Below are 16617 nucleotides of genomic sequence, written 5' to 3'. Positions count from 1 at the left end.
CCCCCGTCTGCTTCAGGGGGAACGGGCACTGGCCACGCACAGGTGCCGAAGTAGCCGGGGTTCAACCCTCTGCTCAAGGGCAGCTTGTACTGCAGGCATCCGATGGGCTCCCTGGAAGGCAGGAGTTACAGACGGGTGCCTGGACACAGCACAGCCCAGCCGCCTCGCCCTCCCATCCGGCCAGCCCCTGCCAGCCCCTGTTCCCACCCAGGCTCTTGTTCCCACCCTGCCTGCCAGGCTCCCAGAGCCCCTCCCTGAAGCCCAGGAGCGAGGTCCCCACCACAAGGTCGCCTCGTTCAGACAGGGGAAGCAGGTGGGGGGTCAAGTCAAGGTCTGGTGTGCTGGCCGTGCCGTGCACAGCCCGGCCGCAGACCTCAGCTGGTTCCCAAAGGTCCTTGTCTTCCCGGTCCGTCCTTCCCCATGATGGCCGGCTTCCCATGGCCAGCTCGCCCCCTCCCTGTATTCTCAGGAGGTCCCAGCCAGGAGGGAAGCCAGGCAAGGCAGGGTCAGAAGGACCCCCTCACAGACTTCAGGACAATTTGGGGCAGTTTTTGCCCCAAACGAATGAGGCTCAGACCACTCTCTCCTGGCGCTGGGTGGCCCCGGTAGGGGTCTGTCTCAGACCTCCCAGTCCTTCACATCGCCTGCAGCCCCAGCCTTGGATCCTCCTGGCTCCTGCCCAGTCTGCTCACCAACCACAGAGCCCTGAGCAGAGGCCTCTGAGGCCGCGTGAGAGCCAGACCAGTGCCAGGCTGCGGCTTCCACGGGAGGGAGTGCGTGAGGCCCTCAGGGAGTGGTGGATGGGCTCTCATGGTGCTCACGTTGGGCTGGGCGAGGTCCCCATGGTTTTGTGGGTCTGGGGGAGCGAGGCCACAGGATCAGGGCTTCAGGAGGCCGGTGTCCAGCAGGGAAGGCCTGGGCCAAGGGCTCCAGCGGGAAGCGGGCCTGTTTCCCACGTGGAGGGTCGGGTCCGGGGACCCACCAGCAGGTGAGGGAAGGTGTGGGAGAGGGGTGCTCAGCTGACGTCCTGAACTGCAGCTTGCCCAGACTGTTCATCCCAAACTGGAGGAGGGCAGGGGGTGTCCCCTCTTCTCCTTGGGGATCGCCCTGTTTCCTGCCCATCGCCTGATGTACAAGTTTCCTAAAAGCTGGATCGAGGTTGGGGTGGCTGGTCCGTGAGCGAGGGTGGGGTTAACCAGGCCTGCCTTGGCTTTCTCAGTACAGGCTTGACCAGCTCCCGGAGAAGGGAGGCACAGGGGGCACAGTGGGCAGTAGGGGGACGGGTGCCCCTGGTCAGGAGGGGATGCGAGTGCCTGATTGGTCACTAGGGGGCGTGGGGGCACCTGGACCAGCTGCCTGGATGCCCAGAGGCACCTGGGATGGGGTGAGGGCAGCAAAGGTGAGGCTCACCGGACACCCCAAGCCCGGTGACAGGGCCCTGGTGGTGGAGGGCATTTCCAGGGCCCCGAGTCTCACCGTAAATCTTAGCTGAGCTTTTAAGAGTCACAAGCTATTGGCACAAATGCATGGTTTTCACATAGACCTTCACGCACTAGCCTCTCACTGCAAAGTGGACGGTCAGACTAGAGTCCTCTCAGATGAACAGAGAGAAGTTTCTGGGAACCACAGCCTGAGACGTAAAGAAACAGGTCCGGGGGTTGCGCAAGACCCCTTATCAGGAACCGTCTGTCTGAGGCCTCACGAAGCCCCGCTGCCCCGGGCCCTGGAGGAAGCCCTCTACTTTGCCTGGAGACAACCCCGAAGACGCAGACAGGGGACTCTGGCCAAGTCCACCCGGGGCGGGAGCAGCAGGACTGGGACCCTAGCCCAGCGCAGGCGCCTGACCTGGGCCACCCTCGTCCCACTACCCCACCCTCTCAGAGCCCTTCACTTTCTGAACGCTGGTGGGGGTCAGCTGGGGCCCCTGGGCCCCCAGCACGGAGAGCAGACCCAGCCAGGCCGTCAGGAGGAGCAGCTGCCCGGCCAGGGTCCCCGTGTCCTCTCCGGGGGCGCCTGGCCTCGGGGTCACCCCTTTATCCCTGGACCAGCGGTCCCACCCCCTCCCCTTCACAAAGGCCCCTCAGTCCGGCGGGGTGGGAGGGGAGACATCGTTTTCTTTGGATCCCGTGAATGGAGGTTCTCAATCGTATCATTAGCTCCCATGGCTCTCGGGTCAGATAAGTCCGGAGAAGCCTTGTCTGGGAGGAGAATGTTAGAACGGAAAGCGGTGCCTCTGGGCTCAGAGCCAGGAGATAAGACAGCGGCTTCCTTGTGCTCCCCTCTCCCGTCCCGCGGCCTTCACTGCACCAGCCCCGGGAAGCCTGGACGCGCCCTGGTCCCTCAAGGCCCCTGGAGAGCCCGTCCCCGTCCGGGATCCAGCTCCCGCCTTGGAGTTGATGCCCCGATATCCCCAGACCTCCTGAGCCCCCAGTGCAGCCTCAGGCTGGCTCTGAGCACCTCCTCCAGGCTGCCCACTGGGCCTATCTTGCCCCTGCCCTCCAGGCAGCTCCCTTCCCCTTTTCAGCCTGGATCGACCTTCCTGTGCTCTGGTCAATACCCCAGTGGATCCGAGAGGCCTGACTGACCCTCTGGAACCTTCTCTGCTCCCCACACAGCCTGAGCTGTCTGCCCTCCTCCCAAATCCACCTCCTCCCCCATCGCTGGCACTCCTCCCCGGTTCCAGCTCCGAGGTGCTGGGGAGACTCCACCGACAGAAACACAGAGGTCTCTCTTCCCCAGCCCCCATTCCTCTGCCTTTCTGCGTCCAGAACTTTCCGCCCAAGTGCAAATGGCATTGTCTCACTCCCGTGCACCTGAGTGTATCTCTGTGTTTGTGCACATGAACTTCCTGATGTTCAAGCCGGTTTTAGAAAAGGCAGAGGAACCAGAGATCAAATTGCCAACATCCGCTGGATCATGGAAAAAGCAAGAGAGTTCCAGAAAAACCTCTATTTCTGCTTTATTGACTATGCCAAAGCCTTTGACTGTGTGGATCACAATAAACTGTGGAAAATTCTGAAAGAGATGGGAATACCAGACCACCTGACCTGCCTCTTGAGAAACCTATATGCAGGTCGGGAAGCAACAGTTAGAACTGGACATGGAACAGACTGGTTCCAAATAGGAAAAGGAGCATGTCAAGGCTGTGTATTGTCACGCTGCTTATTTAACTTATATGCAGAGTACATCATGAGAAACGCTGGGCTGGAAGAAGCACAAGCTGGAATCAAGATTTCCGGGAGAAATATCAATAACCTCAGATATGCAGATGACACCACCCTTATGGCAGAAAGTGAAGAGGAACTAAAAAGCCTCTTGATGAAAGTGAAAGTGGAGAGTGAAAAAGTTGGCTTAAAGCTCAACATTCAGAAAACGAAGATCATGGCATCTGGTCCCATCACTTCATGGGAAATAGATGGGGAAACAGTGGAAACAGTGTCAGACTTTATTTTGGGGGCTCCAAAATCACTGCAGATGGTGACTGCAGCCATGAAATTAAAAGACGCTTACTCCTTGGAAGGAAAGTTATGACCAACCTAGATAGCATATTCAAAGGCAGAGACATTACTTTGCCAACAAAGGTCCGTCTAGTCTAGGCTATGGTTTTTCCTGTGGTCATGTATGGATGTGAGAGTTGGACTGTGAAGAAGGCTGAGCGCCGAAGAATTGATGCTTTTGAACTGTGGTGTTGGAGAAGACTCTTGAGAGTCCCTTGGACTGCAAAGAGATCCAACCAGTCCATTCTGAAGGAGATCAGCCCTAGGATTTCTTTGGAAGGAATGATGCTAAAGCTGAAAGTCCAGTGCTTTGGCCACCTCATGCGAAGAGTTGACTCATTGGAAAAGACTCTGATGCTGGGAGGGATTGGGGGCAGGAGGAGAAGGGGACGACAGAGGATGAGATGGCTGGATGGCATCACTGACTCGATGGACGTGAGTCTGGGTGAACTCCGGGAGTTGGTGATGGACAGGGAGGCCTGTCATGCTGCGATTCATGGGGTCGCAAAGAGTCGGACGCGACTGAGTGACTGACTGAACTGTACACTTAAGTGTGTCTATACTGTGCACGTATGTACCTGTGTGTTCACAGGTGTCCTCATGCTCACCTGTGTGTGTAAGCTTACATGCAAAGCTGTGCGTGGATATGTGTCTGTGTGAGAGGGTATGTCTGTGTATGTCCGGGTGTGCGTATCGTGTTGTGTGAGTGTGTGTATGTTTGTGTGCGTATTGTGTTGTGTGAGTGTGTCCGTGTGTCTCCTATGCATGTGCACATGTGTATGTATGTCTGTCCATGTGCGTGTGTGTCTGTGTGAGTGTGTCTGCCTGTGCACAGGTAAGGAAGGCTCCAGACTGTTCCCACACTGCACAGCTCTTAACTCCAGTGGTGGGTGGTCCCATCCCCCCAGATCCCAGAACCTTCTATGACACCTCCCCTGACCATGCAGCTGCCCTGCTGGGGGCACATCACCCTGAAGACGAGGCTGGGACTCCCCTCCTGGGAGGTCCCCCCGCTGCTCCCGAGGGGCTCAGCCCTTCTGTGTGTCCCCCTCCTTGTGGCTCCTCACACACAGTGGGCCCTCTTTGCTGTCGGATGGCAGGAAGGAACGTCTGCTCCTGGAGTGGGCACTGCCCCCTGAGAGGCCCTGGAACTGTCCCTCTCACTGGTCCTGGCAGCGCCACCTACGTGCCATTCCCCGCCAGGCAATGCCAAGGTGAGGCTTGTGGCGAAGACCTGAAGGTGCAGCTGGACCGGGGGGCAGTCAGCTCAGGGTGAGACGGAGATGATCCTGGTGATCCTGGGCCCAGTGCCATCACCCCTGATATGAGGAGGGGGCGGGAGGGGCCGGGCAGGGAGGACGTGGGGGTGGGCCGAGTCAGAGGACTCGGTGCAGGGGCTCCACGGGACGCTGCGGGGTCTGAAGGTGGACGGAGGGGCCACGGGCCATGGGGCTGGCAGCTCTAGAGCCGGGAAGGAGAGCAGACGGGCTCTGCCCAGAGCCCGAGGAGGAGCCGGTGCGCCAGTCTGCGGGCAGATGGTGTGAGTGGAGCACGTCAGCCCCTTCAGGAGGGTGTCTGGGTGTCCACTCACAAGGGGCAGGCCTCAGGAAAGGCCGGGGTGGAGGACCTCCAGGTGGGCTTTCAGAGGGGATAATTCAGCCTGAGATGAGAAGCTCACCTGTGGGCACGGCAGTGGCCTGTGTGAGTGTGTCGGTGTGTCCCTGAGTGTGTGTCTACATGCACACACACAATGTTGATGGTTTAAAATAACAGAAATATGTCCTGGCACAGTTTGGAGGCCAGGTGTCTGAAACGAAGCTGTCGTCAAGATAACACAGTACAGGTCCAGAATCGGTGATGCCTGAGGCCACAGCCCAGGCTCTGAAGGCTCAGCGTGACCAGCGGACCAGGCTCTTCCTAAAGTGGGGGTGGGGGTGTCCCCGGCCAACCACTGTCCCCTGCTTCCTGTGCATGGATCCAGAAATTCTGACTGGATCCAGATGCCCGTGAATCTCATTGAACGGTTTTTCTGTTTAAATCAGCTAGAGTCTTATCCAGTATTTGTAGTTAAGGTTCCTGACTAGTGGTCCAGTGGCTAAGACTCTGCCCTCCCAGTGCAGGGGGCTGGGCTCGATCCCTGGTCTGGAAACTAGATCCCACGTGCTGCGACTAAGACCATCATAGCCAAATCAACGATGCACGTGGCTGTGGTTTGTGCTGTCCCTGCAGTCGTGTCCGACTCTCTGTGACCCCACGGACTGTACCTCGCCAGGCTCCTCTGTCCATGGGGATTCTCCAGGCAAGAATACTGGAGTGGGTGGTCATGCCTTTCTCCAGGGAGTCTTCCCAAGCCAACGATTGAACCTGTGTCTCTTGTGTCTCCTGCGTTCTTTACCACCAGCACCACCTGGGAAGCTGTTGTTTGGTTGCTAAATATATATATATAAATAAATAACCACTGTGGCTTCTGCATTCAGAAGTCTGTGGCAGAACCAACACCTCCAGTGTCCTCAGGCTGGGTCATCAGACAGAAGGACCAAGAGACATCAAGCTTGTGAAGGGGAATAGGAACCCCCAAGAGGGTGTGCTGAGAGCCTGCAGCACTTATCTGGCTTCAGTTCAGTTCAGTCGCTCAGTTGTGTCCTACTCTTTGTGACCCCATGAATCGCAGCATGACAGGCCTCCCTGTCCATCACCAACTCCCGGAGTTCACCCAAACTCATGTGCATCGAGTAGGTGATGCCATCCTGCCATCTCATCCTCTGTCGTCCCCTTCTCCTCCTGCCCCCAATCCCTCCAGCATCAGGGTCTTTTCTAATGAGTCAACTCTTCACATGAGGTGGCCAAAGTATTGGAGGTTCAGCCTCAGCATCAGTCCTTTCAATGAACACCCAGGACTGATCTCCTTTAGGATGGACTTGTTGGATCTCCTTGCAGCCCAAGGGACTCTCAAGAGTCTTCTCCAACACCACAGTTCAAAAGCATCCGTTCTTCGGCACTCAGCTTTCTTCACAGTCCAACTCTCACATCCATACATGACCACTGGAAAAACCATAGCCTTGACTGGACAAACCTTTGTTGGCAAAGTAATGTCTCTGCTTTTGAATATGCTATCTACGTTGGTCATAACTTTCATTCCAAGGAGTAAGTGTCTTTTAATTTCATGGCTGCAGTCATCATCTGCAGTGATTTTGGAGCCCAGAAAAATAAAGTCTGACACTGTTTCCCCATCTATTTCCCATGAAGTGATGGGACCGGATGCCACGATCTTCGTTTTCTGAATGTTGAGCTTTAAGCCAACTTTTTCACTCTCCTCTTTCACTTTCATCAAGAGGCTTTTTAGTTCCTCTTCACTTTCTGCCATAAGGGTGGTGTCATCTGCATGGCTTACCTGACCCAAAAGAAGTGCAGACCAGGACTTGAGTCCATGGCCAAGCCTGTTCTCCGGGTTTATTCCCTGCAGCCAAACGATGCGAACAACCCGTCCTGAAGAGTGGATAGCCGTATGTGGTCCAGCCACAGTGGTGTACATTCATCCATAAAAGGAATGTGGTTCCGCCACACCTGCCACACGGATGAGCCTGAAACTTCACGCTGGGTGAAAGAGGCTCATGAAAGGCCACGTATGATATGACTTCACTGATAAGAAACACACAGAGGAGGTAAATGCGTGGAGATAGCATCTCCGTGGGGGATATCCAGGTGTCTCCAGTGGTGGTCTCCAGGATTCGGGGGTGGGGGAGCAGGAATGGGGCTGGTGACTGCTCACAGGGTGAGGAGCATTTCCAGGGTGATGAAAGTGTTCTGGAATGAGGTGGTGGAGGGGGTGAGGCGGGGAGGCTGTGCCTCCCAGAAGCAGGGGAGGGGCCCCCGAGTGTCTGAGCTTGACGGGAGCACAGGCGCCGTGACCCGTGCTCTTCGCTGGCCACTGTGGCCTGGCAGCCCACGGCCTATGGCTCGGACTCCTGGAGGCTGACCCAAGAAGAGGGGGTAGAGGTGGGCGAACCCCGCAGGGCCAGCCCCTTGGGTGTGAGTGTTCTCCACCTGCTGAATGGACGGCGGGGCCTTGGACGTGCCAACCACTGACCCCGGTTTCCAGGGAGGAGAGCAGCGAGATTCAGGGGATTCTCCCTGACACCTTCGAACTAGACGTGCAGGTCGGGCTGCTCCTCGCATGGATGAGGTGCTGCCGTGCGGGTGACCGGGAGTGGATGCAGGCTGGCCGCCCCATGCAGTGTGCAGTGGGAAGGAAAGACTGGGTCTCCCCACCCCTGGGGGGCCTCGGCGGGGAAGGGCAGTGGCCGGGAGACCTTGAGGGTCAGTCCAGCCCGTGGGGCCGGTTTTGTTTGGGTGCCACTCCTCAGCCTCCACGCCAGAGCCAGGTTCAGCTGGGGACAAGCCCAGTGGTTGATGGCTGGACACAAGCCCCGGGACACAGCCGCCTGAGGTCCTCCTCGTCCCTCCCACGGGACAGGCGCTTACAGGATTCTGTTCAGATCCTGCTGCCCCCAGCTCATTTTGATCTGACCATCCTCCCCACAGCCCCCGGCCCAGCGCAAAGCTGGACCCCTCCAGGCAGGCCCAGGGTGGTTGAGGAGCGGACAGTGCTGGGGCAGAGCTGGGCTTGGTTCCCAGACAGGAGAGCATCTCCATGTGGGCCCTGCAGCCTCCCCCCAGGAAGATGGACCCCTAAAATAGTCTCCACAGAAGCCAGAGCTGGACACAGGGCCCCCCGGCTCAGCCCGGGTTTCTCCAGGTGAGGTGGAGGGATGCCTCCTGGGCAGGTCTGAGCAGGACTGTCACCAGGCAGGTCCTCGCACCCCCACCACGAGTCTTACCCCGGAATATCAGGACTCTGAGCCCTGGCCCTGCCAGCCCCTGGCCGCTTCTCTGCCTCCCAGGGAAGAGCCAGATCAGAGGAGACCCATCACTTAGGGACAGGTCACCACCAAGTGGGCAGATGGTGCCCGGCCCAGATCCCAAGACAGGAACCCAAGGACCAGGCAGCCTTCACCGTGACCCCCGGTCGGGCTCCCGGCGTGATGGTCTCGCACCGTTGCAGGGACAGTGGGGCCAGGAGAGTTGTCATGACAGAAAGTAGACATATGCCACGAAGGCCTGCGACGGTCTGGGCCCCAGGAGCCCCCACACTGGTGAGAGGCTCACACCGCAGGGGGACCCCTGCCCAGTGTCTCCTTGTCAGGAAGGAACACTCCAAGTGCCCGGAACCTGGTATCTCCGCGTGGGGCCTGCTGTGTCCAGGAGGGCCTGGGAGAGCAGGCCGCCCCCACTGGGGACTGGCGGGGCCTGGGACTTGGGGAATCTCACTGACCCTGTGTGGAGGGACCCCTTGTCCCCAGTCTCCAGGGAGGCTGGGCTGGGATCCTCCTTCTACCACGAGAAAGGAGACCATGGTCACCATCAGCTGGCTGTCAGGCGGCCTGTGTGGGAGGACCAGCAGAGTCGTCCGGGTCTGGGGCCAAGTGTCGGGCCATCCTTATCCTGTGAGCCTGGGCCAGCCTGGCCTCCTTCACTCCCACCTTGGCCTCCAGCTTGTGGGGGCCCGTGGGGCCGGGCAATCCCCACCTGCACACGTGTCCCCACCTGGGGCTGGGGCTGACCCTGCCACCCTCACACCTTCCCCCAACTATGGGACCACCCAAAGCCTGTGCTCCTGGGCATCAGACCCCTCCCCCCAACCACACAACCACCCAAACCTGGGCTTGTAGGTATCACAGCCCTCCCCCTAACCATGGGACCACCCAAACCTGCGCTTGTGGGCATCAGTTCCCTCCCTCAGCCACATGACCACCCAAACCTGAGCTTGTGGGCATCAGACCTGCAGAGACCCCCCGGGACCTCGGGCAGAGCTGCCAGCACCCACCTCTCCCCGGACCCCCAGGCCCATCGGACAGAGACACACACCATGGGGACCCAGGACGCGAGTGGTCCTCTGGTCCTTTCTGCAAGGCTTCCACCTCCCTGTCCTCCCTCTCACCCCCCGAGGGGCCCCACAGACAGGCAGAGCCCCTGGGGATGCTGAAGCCTTTTATTTGAAGCCGGAGAGGGGAGGGAGGGCTGGGCGAGAAAGCGGGGCAGGGGAGCAGGGGGTGGGGAGGCCCAGGTCCCAAGGGCTCCTCCCAAGTCCCGCAGGATGGTGGGTCCTGATGGCGCTGCCAGGGGCTGCCGTGGAGCCTGGGGCCCCTGCCCTGGAGAGGAGGGGAAAGGTCATGGAGGAAGGGGGCAGACGGGGCTCTCCCTGCCCCCAGGGCTGCAGCGCCGGGGGCAGAATGCACCTTCCGCCCGGTGCACAGCCGGGCAGGCACAGACGTCCCGAGTTACCCAACAGTGAGCCCTGAGCACAGAGTGGGCGCCTGGGCGGAGTGCAGCCCAGGAACAGACCCTGCAGGGCGGGGCCGGCCGAAGGGGCCCTCAGAGCAGAGACGCCGCCTTCTGGCCACGTGGGGTCCCTCCTGCCTGCCCCGGGGAGCCCGGTGGACCCTGAAGCCCCATTGAACCGAGACCCTCGATTGCTTCAAGGACCACTCACCCTAGTCACCTTCAGGCTTGCAGCTTTCTGTAGAGACCAAGACAAAGCCAGGAGTGAGAAGACGCCCCGCACAGGGGCCCAGACCCCTCACCGCCCGCAGCCCGGACGTGGGTCACGGAGACCCAGAGCGGGGCCCCCCGGGGCTCCCTGTGACCCGTCACAGCGCTGATGTCTCCCCACGGAGGGGCCGGGGAGGGGCGGGAGGGGATGGAGGGAGGGACCCGGGGCATGAAGAGGACGCAGAGGGGACCCGGGGGGTGCCATAGGGCCGGGCCCTCACCCGTCTGCTCAGGTGTGAAGACGTCCTCCAGGGAAAAGCCCTTGCGCTGGACGAATTTCTTAAAAGCCTCCAGGGCCTCTGGGTTCACGTCGGGATTCCTACCTGCAGGCCAGGTGCCCGGTGAGTCAGGCCTCGGGGTCCGTCCCAGCTCCCGGGGAGGGCGCAGGGCAGGAGGGCTCAGTCTGGGGTGGATGCCGAGCAGGTGCGGAGGAGATGGGCCCCTCCCAGCCGACAGGTCCCGGGGAAGGAGGTGGGGAAGCCCCGGGGGACACCCGAGTCCCTGGGGGTTCCGGGGGGACCCAGGCTGGATCCCAGAGCCACCTGCAGGGTCAGACCCCTGACCTGGAAGGGCTTCTCTCCCAGAGGAACTGCGCTGCCTCTGACCAGAGAACCCTGAACTTCACCCCCCGTGAGGGTCCCTGCCCCAAGAATTCCTCCATCAGCGCCTCCTATCTCCCCCACGCTGACCAAACCCTGGCCTGAGACCCCAGGAAGCGGGACTCTGCATATGCAGTGACCCCTGGGAGTGGTCAAGTCCCAGAAGGAGCCTGGACTGGCTGCCCGGGCCGTAAACTGTGCTGGGCGCACACGGACCATGTGGTCTGTATTCTGGAAACAGGAGTGACCGGTGCGGTTCCTCTGGCTTCTAGAGGCAGAGACCTTGGGGCGGGTCAGGACACGGGGATCTGAGGGCAGGAGGGCGGAGCCTCACCTATGAGCTTCCCCACGTGGAACGACTTCCCCTGGCGCTGGCCTTCGCAGTAAAGGATGTAGTGGCCCTCAACGGGCAGTTCCAGAATGTGCACTTGCTTCTTGCCGCCATCTGAGGATGGACAAAGGAAACGCGTCTGGATTGTCTCAGTTCCTAGAGAACATACTGGAGACCACAATAAGGAACTTTCTGGAACATTCGGACTTCTTGACACCCTAGCCATACTCAGCTCCCTGTCATCCAGGGACCCCATGGGCCTGTGCCCAGGACATGCTGCTGCCAAGGCCCGACCCTGGAGAGGAGCCTCCTCCTGGGAAAGTCTCAACAGGAGGTGTGGAGTCAGAGAGGCTGGAGGGTTCGGATGCTGGGCCGGACCCTGCAGGCTCCAGCAGCTTTCCCGCCTGCTTCCCTATCCAGAACCTTGCTTCCCTGTGGAATGGACGGCCAGGACTACCCAGAGGAAGTGGGGGGGGGGTCCCTTCATCCTGCTGTGGACAGACCTGCCCCATCTGGTGTCTGGTGTCAGGACGAGACCCCTGGGAAGGGAGGGGTCAGACTCTCTGAGTGGGGTCAGGGTGGGGACCCCGGGCAGCAAGGCCCCCCGCGGGGAGGGCGAGGCCAGGGCTCTGCTTGTGGGGAGGGGACGGGCAGGGACTCACTGGAGCTGTATTTGCCAGGCTCCCCGGTTGGCTGCATCCTTGATCTCTTCTCATGGCAGCGGGCCTCCTGCCTGGGACACACAAGGAGCAAAGGAGCCACGCTCCGCAATCATGCCTGGGCCCACCCGAGCTCACCTGGCACGTGGGCCTCTTGCCCAGCATCCCCCAGATGGCACCGTCGACCCTTGCCGCCCGGGACTCTTTCCCCTCGAGGTCCAGGGGACGCGTATCTTAGCAAGCACCCCGACCTGGGGTGGGAAGAGGTGTCCTGACGGGCATTTACGGGGAGGGGAGGGGACCGCAGGCCCGGGGCAGGGGGTGTGGCGACACGTACAGGAAGGTGAACGTGAGTTCCAGGTCCCCGCCGCCCAAGGCCGTCACCGTCACGGGGGACACCTTCCTGGGCCTCATCTCCTTAGGCAGGTTCTCGTCGGTCACCATGGCCTTCACATACCAAGTTCCTGCGATCTGAGCAAGGAGGGGCCGTGAGCCTCCAGCGTGGGGCAGGCCAGGTTCGCGTCCGCACCCACCACCTGCCTCCCCCAGTGCAGGCTGCGCTCCAGCACGTCTACACCCCGGGTGTTGGTCAGAACAACCCGGCGTGCGGGGCTCCCGGTGCTAGACAGAGGCAGGACGCCCATCTTCTTCAGGGAGCAGGCTCCGCCCCCAATGCGTCTTCTCTGTGGAGGGTGCAGCCATGCCATGGGGGTCCCAGGAGTCACTTCTCTGGGCCCTGAGCTGGAGCTGCTCCCCGGGCAGCCCTGGGACCAGCAGGGGCCTGATTGAGAGGCAAACAGAGAGCCCCCTGCTCCCCGACCCCTTCCTGCGGGGAGCCTGGGGCCAGAGCCCTCCTCCTGAGACGGGCCTGGTCCGCGGCCCCCATGGGTCACAGCCTTCCCCTCCACCAGGCTCACCTGCTGGGGCTCCAGAGGGCAGGACGGGGGCTCCTGGGCCCTCAGGGCGGCGAGCAGGCTGAGGGCGATGGGCAGGAGCAGGGCTTTCATCTCTGGGGCTTTGGGCTCCCAGCTGCCGCAGGATCTGGAAGTCTGGGGGAAGTTGTGCCGGCTCCACACGAGGCGGCTGTTTATACCCGGAGCACCTGGCACGGACCCCGCCCCGCCCACCCAGCACCCCGGCCCAGTCCCTGTCAGGGGGGCGTGTGTGTGCTCAGCACCAGAGTCTGAGGAGCGGGTGCCCCAGAGTAAATGACGCGCAATGCTGTCCCAGGTCCGCCTCCCGAGGGTGCTGGCTCACAGACAGCGGCCCGGAGGACAGTCAGCCAGGGAGTGAGGGGCGAGGGGGCCGCGTGTGTCTCTGCCCCAGCCCAGAGTGAAGGTCAAGGCTTCTTCCCCTCCTCCACCGCGCCCCTCCCGGAGCCCTGGGCTGGGATCTTAGGCGCATTCTCTGGGAGCCCGGCCGAAGGGACTGAGCTTCAGAAGGGACGCACGGGGTGTGATTGGTGGAGTCCCAGGGTCCCCAGAGCCGACTTCTCACCCACCTGGCACTCCTGCCTGGGCTGGTCCCAGGCCTGGGAAGCAAACCCCGGATTCTGGTGGGACTGGGGGCGCTGGTTTATGACCTGGGGTCAGTCTGGATATCTCCTCCTCAGAGAGTGTCCCACCCCGGGGCCCCAGAGGAGGAACCCGGCCTCCCAGCCCCTCACTCCGGACCCCGAGGCGGGGCTGGGTTTCCAGGTGAACGCATGCTCTCCTTCCAGTGGGGCCGCTCGTTCCTGCACACATGGGTTCACCACCCGTCTGCCCTGCTGCACCTGCGGTTCCCCAAAGTGGGGGCTCCGGCCACGTGGTGGGCGGTCACTGGATGTTTGTGGCTAAAAGAATAACTAGTGACTGTGTCTTTGGGGCCTCAGAGGCTCCCCTTCCAAGGGGAACCCACACTTCTGTGGCTCTGGGTCCCGTGAGCCGTGGGAGGACCCGTGAGTGCTGGCCCCTGGGCACGTAGGAGGCTCAGGGAACCTGGGCTCTGCCTTGCGTCCTCCTGTCTGGAGTGGGACCCACACTCATGCCGCTCCCTGACTTCTTTCATCCTTCCAGAACCCCGACCACCCCGGAACTTCCCCTCTCCCGTCAGCTTTGACCCCCGTGTCCCCCCAGGACAGGCCTCGCAGCCTATTCCATTTGGATAAACGGGCTGAGTGAGGCGCAAACCAGCCACATGCGGGCTGGTGCTCAGGGGTCCAGGCTGAGCCTCCCTGCTCCTGGTTCCGTTAGCCTCAGCGCTGGCTGCCCCCTAACAAGATCCCTCCTCCCTGACCGTGTGGGTCCTGGGTCTGAGTCACCCACTCTGAGACCCACGCTGACCCAGGCCCCACAGGCAGGTGCTGGGGACACACAATGGGGCTTTGTGCCTTGTTGGCCCAAGGTTGGACACGGCTGAAGATGGTCCGCCCCAAGCACTGGCTCAATAATAATAATCAGCCTCTCCATAACCCCCAGGGGCCGCACAGAAGGTGCTGGCGGGACCCAGTAATTACTGCATCTGGGAAGGAACTGCTAAGCACAAAGTCCACCCTCCCAGGGAGCGGGAAAGGGCGGGGTCCTTACTAAGGGCCTGACCTTAGTAAGCAGGCTGGTGTCTCTGGATCTTGAGAGAGCTTTTCCTGCTCCCTGCTCTCACGTTCCCCAGAGATCCCGGATCCGAGAGCCCCTGATCTAAGCATTTACGACAGTGACAGACTTCATTCAGGCCTTGAGGAAACCCTGGACACAGGCAGGTTTCCCAGGGAGAGTGGGGTGCCCGCCCTGCCCTCTGCGGGGTGCAACCCAAGCCCTCAGGCCTTCCGGTCCTCCACCACGGCCCTGTGCCCTGGCGGGCGGAACCCTGCCCAGGTGTCCAGCTGTGTTCTTCCTGGATCCTGGAGGGGCGTGCGCGGGGGTGGGAGAGGAGGCTGGTCATGGGCACTACCCCTTGCCAGCGTCTCAGGGGCTGTGGTCAGCGCCACCCCAAAGCTTCACTTCCAGAACTGACCAGAGTGGATTTACTGTGAAGTCTGAGCACACTGGAGCAGGGCGAGCGGTGACCGTGGGACTGAGCTGATGGCCACCCTGCAGCTGGAGTGCGTGGCTCTGGCACGCAGACCGGACCCCAGCTTCCCGCCTCCATGCCCGCACCACTTCTTCTGGGCCTCCCCGATACCCATGGGTCATAGCCAATGAGCAGTGAATGAACACGCCCAGTCTGCGTGGAGCGGAGCTCAGGGGCTGCATACCTTGGGCTCCTCACTCCGCAGTGGGACAATCTGATGTGATCGCACCCATTTCTCAGAGGTCCTCAGGAAGACTGAGTCCCAGTTGCCCACAGCGAGGACCTTCTCATTAAAACTCCCTTTATTGCATTTTCTATCTCCCCATCTGGGCTTCCCTGATAGCTCAGTGGGCAAGGAATCCGCCTGCAATGCAGGAGACCCCGGTTCAATTTCTGGGTCAGGAAGATCCACTGGAGAAGGGATAGGCTACCCACTCCAGTACTCTTGGGCTTCCCTGGTGGCTCAGCGGGTAAAGAATTTGCCTGCGATGTGGGTAGACCTGGGTTCGAGCCCTGGGTTGGGAAGATCTCCTGGAGAAGGGAAAGGCTATCCATTCCAGTATTCTGGCCTGGGGAATTCCATGGACTGTGTAGTCTGTGGGGTTGCAGAGAGTCGGACACGACTGAGCAAACTTTCACTTTCACCTCCCGGTCTCACCTGACCTCAGATTTCTGGCTTCTAGAACTGGGAGAGAATGGAATTTCTCCATTTATGCTGCAGAGTTTGTGGCAGTTTGTTACAGAAACTCTAGGAAACTCAAGCTCTACCATTAAATATTCTGTCAAAATATAAGTGGACTAAATATGCAAAGTACAAGACAAAGATGGCCAGGGTGGATTAAAAGTCACGATACAGCTACATGCTGTTTTTCCAAAACCTACTTCAAATGTAAAGTAGTTGGAAGTTAAAATGCAGAAAAAAGTAACATAATTAAGATAGCTAACTGATTTCAGTACCAGCTGTGAGTGGACTGCCTCTGTAACCAGGACCTGTCCCCCGTTGCCGGTTCTGCAGTGACGGAGCTGGGCCAGTGAGCGTTCCTCCTTTGCTCCTGCCCTGAGTTAAGCTCTGTTGGTAGGAGGCTGAGGATGAAGGGGCTTCCTTGCTGGTTCCAGGGTGCTTCCATTTGATCCTTCTTCTTTCTCCTACTGTATGGCTAACAGTGGCACCAGGAAGGGATGTCCACAGCCACTCACCACACTGAATACAGGGGATGCTGGCATCCCCACCAGTGGGCTCCCAGTGAGTCCTGTAGGCACTCCAGCCTATCCCCTGGGAGGGGAGAGGGCCCTCCTGCTTGCTGGTCTCAGCCTGCATTTCCCTGCCTGCTGGCCACCACCCAGACCATGAAGCAGCTCTGGTCCAGGGCAACCCAGCAACTTCTCCATCCTTTGGGTTGCATGCTCCCTTCTCCCACAAGGTTGGATCCCAGCCCTGGGGAGGGGGCTCCCCCAGATTTGGTACTTCTTTAGCTACTCTACTTCAATCCTGGGCTATGCTTCATGGTTCTTATGTATTTATTTATTTTATTTAACACCAAAAGCATTTTGTATCGGGGCACAGCGGATTAACAATGCTGTGATAGCTTCTGGTGAACACTGGGGGGGACTCAGCCACACACAGACCCGCATCCAATCTCCCAACTCTGCTCGCATCCGGGCCACGCTTCATGGTTCTTCATAGTTAATTGTTCACTCTACAGACCATCTCTGCTCAGGCTATCGTATGGCTTCTGTGTCCTGATCGAAGGCTGATTCGTATAATTATATATTATTTTAAGAGGTGATAAGTGCTAAGCGGAACAGTCAAGGTGAAACAAGTAGACTTGGCCGTGTGGGGACAAGGGGGTAGTTCATACTTAAGTGGCAGGTCC

General features: G+C 60.0%; 1 protein-coding gene across 1 annotated transcript; it reads right to left on the bottom strand.

Annotated features, from left to right (window-relative positions):
• Positions 1-9542: 9542 nt before the first annotated feature.
• On the bottom strand, positions 9543-13763 carry LOC618559 (odorant-binding protein 2b). Its single transcript, XM_015473709.3, has 7 exons — positions 12613-13763; positions 12033-12166; positions 11699-11769; positions 11040-11150; positions 10328-10429; positions 10048-10074; positions 9543-9706 (listed from the first exon to the last, which is right to left on the bottom strand). The coding sequence occupies exons 1-6, from the start codon at positions 12700-12702 to the stop codon at positions 10049-10051; spliced, it is 534 nt and encodes a 177-aa protein (XP_015329195.1). The 5' UTR covers positions 12703-13763; the 3' UTR covers positions 9543-9706; position 10048.
• Positions 13764-16617: the final 2854 nt, after the last annotated feature.

The sequence above is a fragment of the Bos taurus genome, chromosome 11 (assembly GCF_002263795.3).
Source record: "Bos taurus isolate L1 Dominette 01449 registration number 42190680 breed Hereford chromosome 11, ARS-UCD2.0, whole genome shotgun sequence".
NCBI lineage: Eukaryota > Metazoa > Chordata > Mammalia > Artiodactyla > Bovidae > Bos > Bos taurus.
The sequence above is the reverse complement of the archived record's forward strand: the minus strand, read 5'-3'. Positions and strand labels throughout refer to the sequence as shown.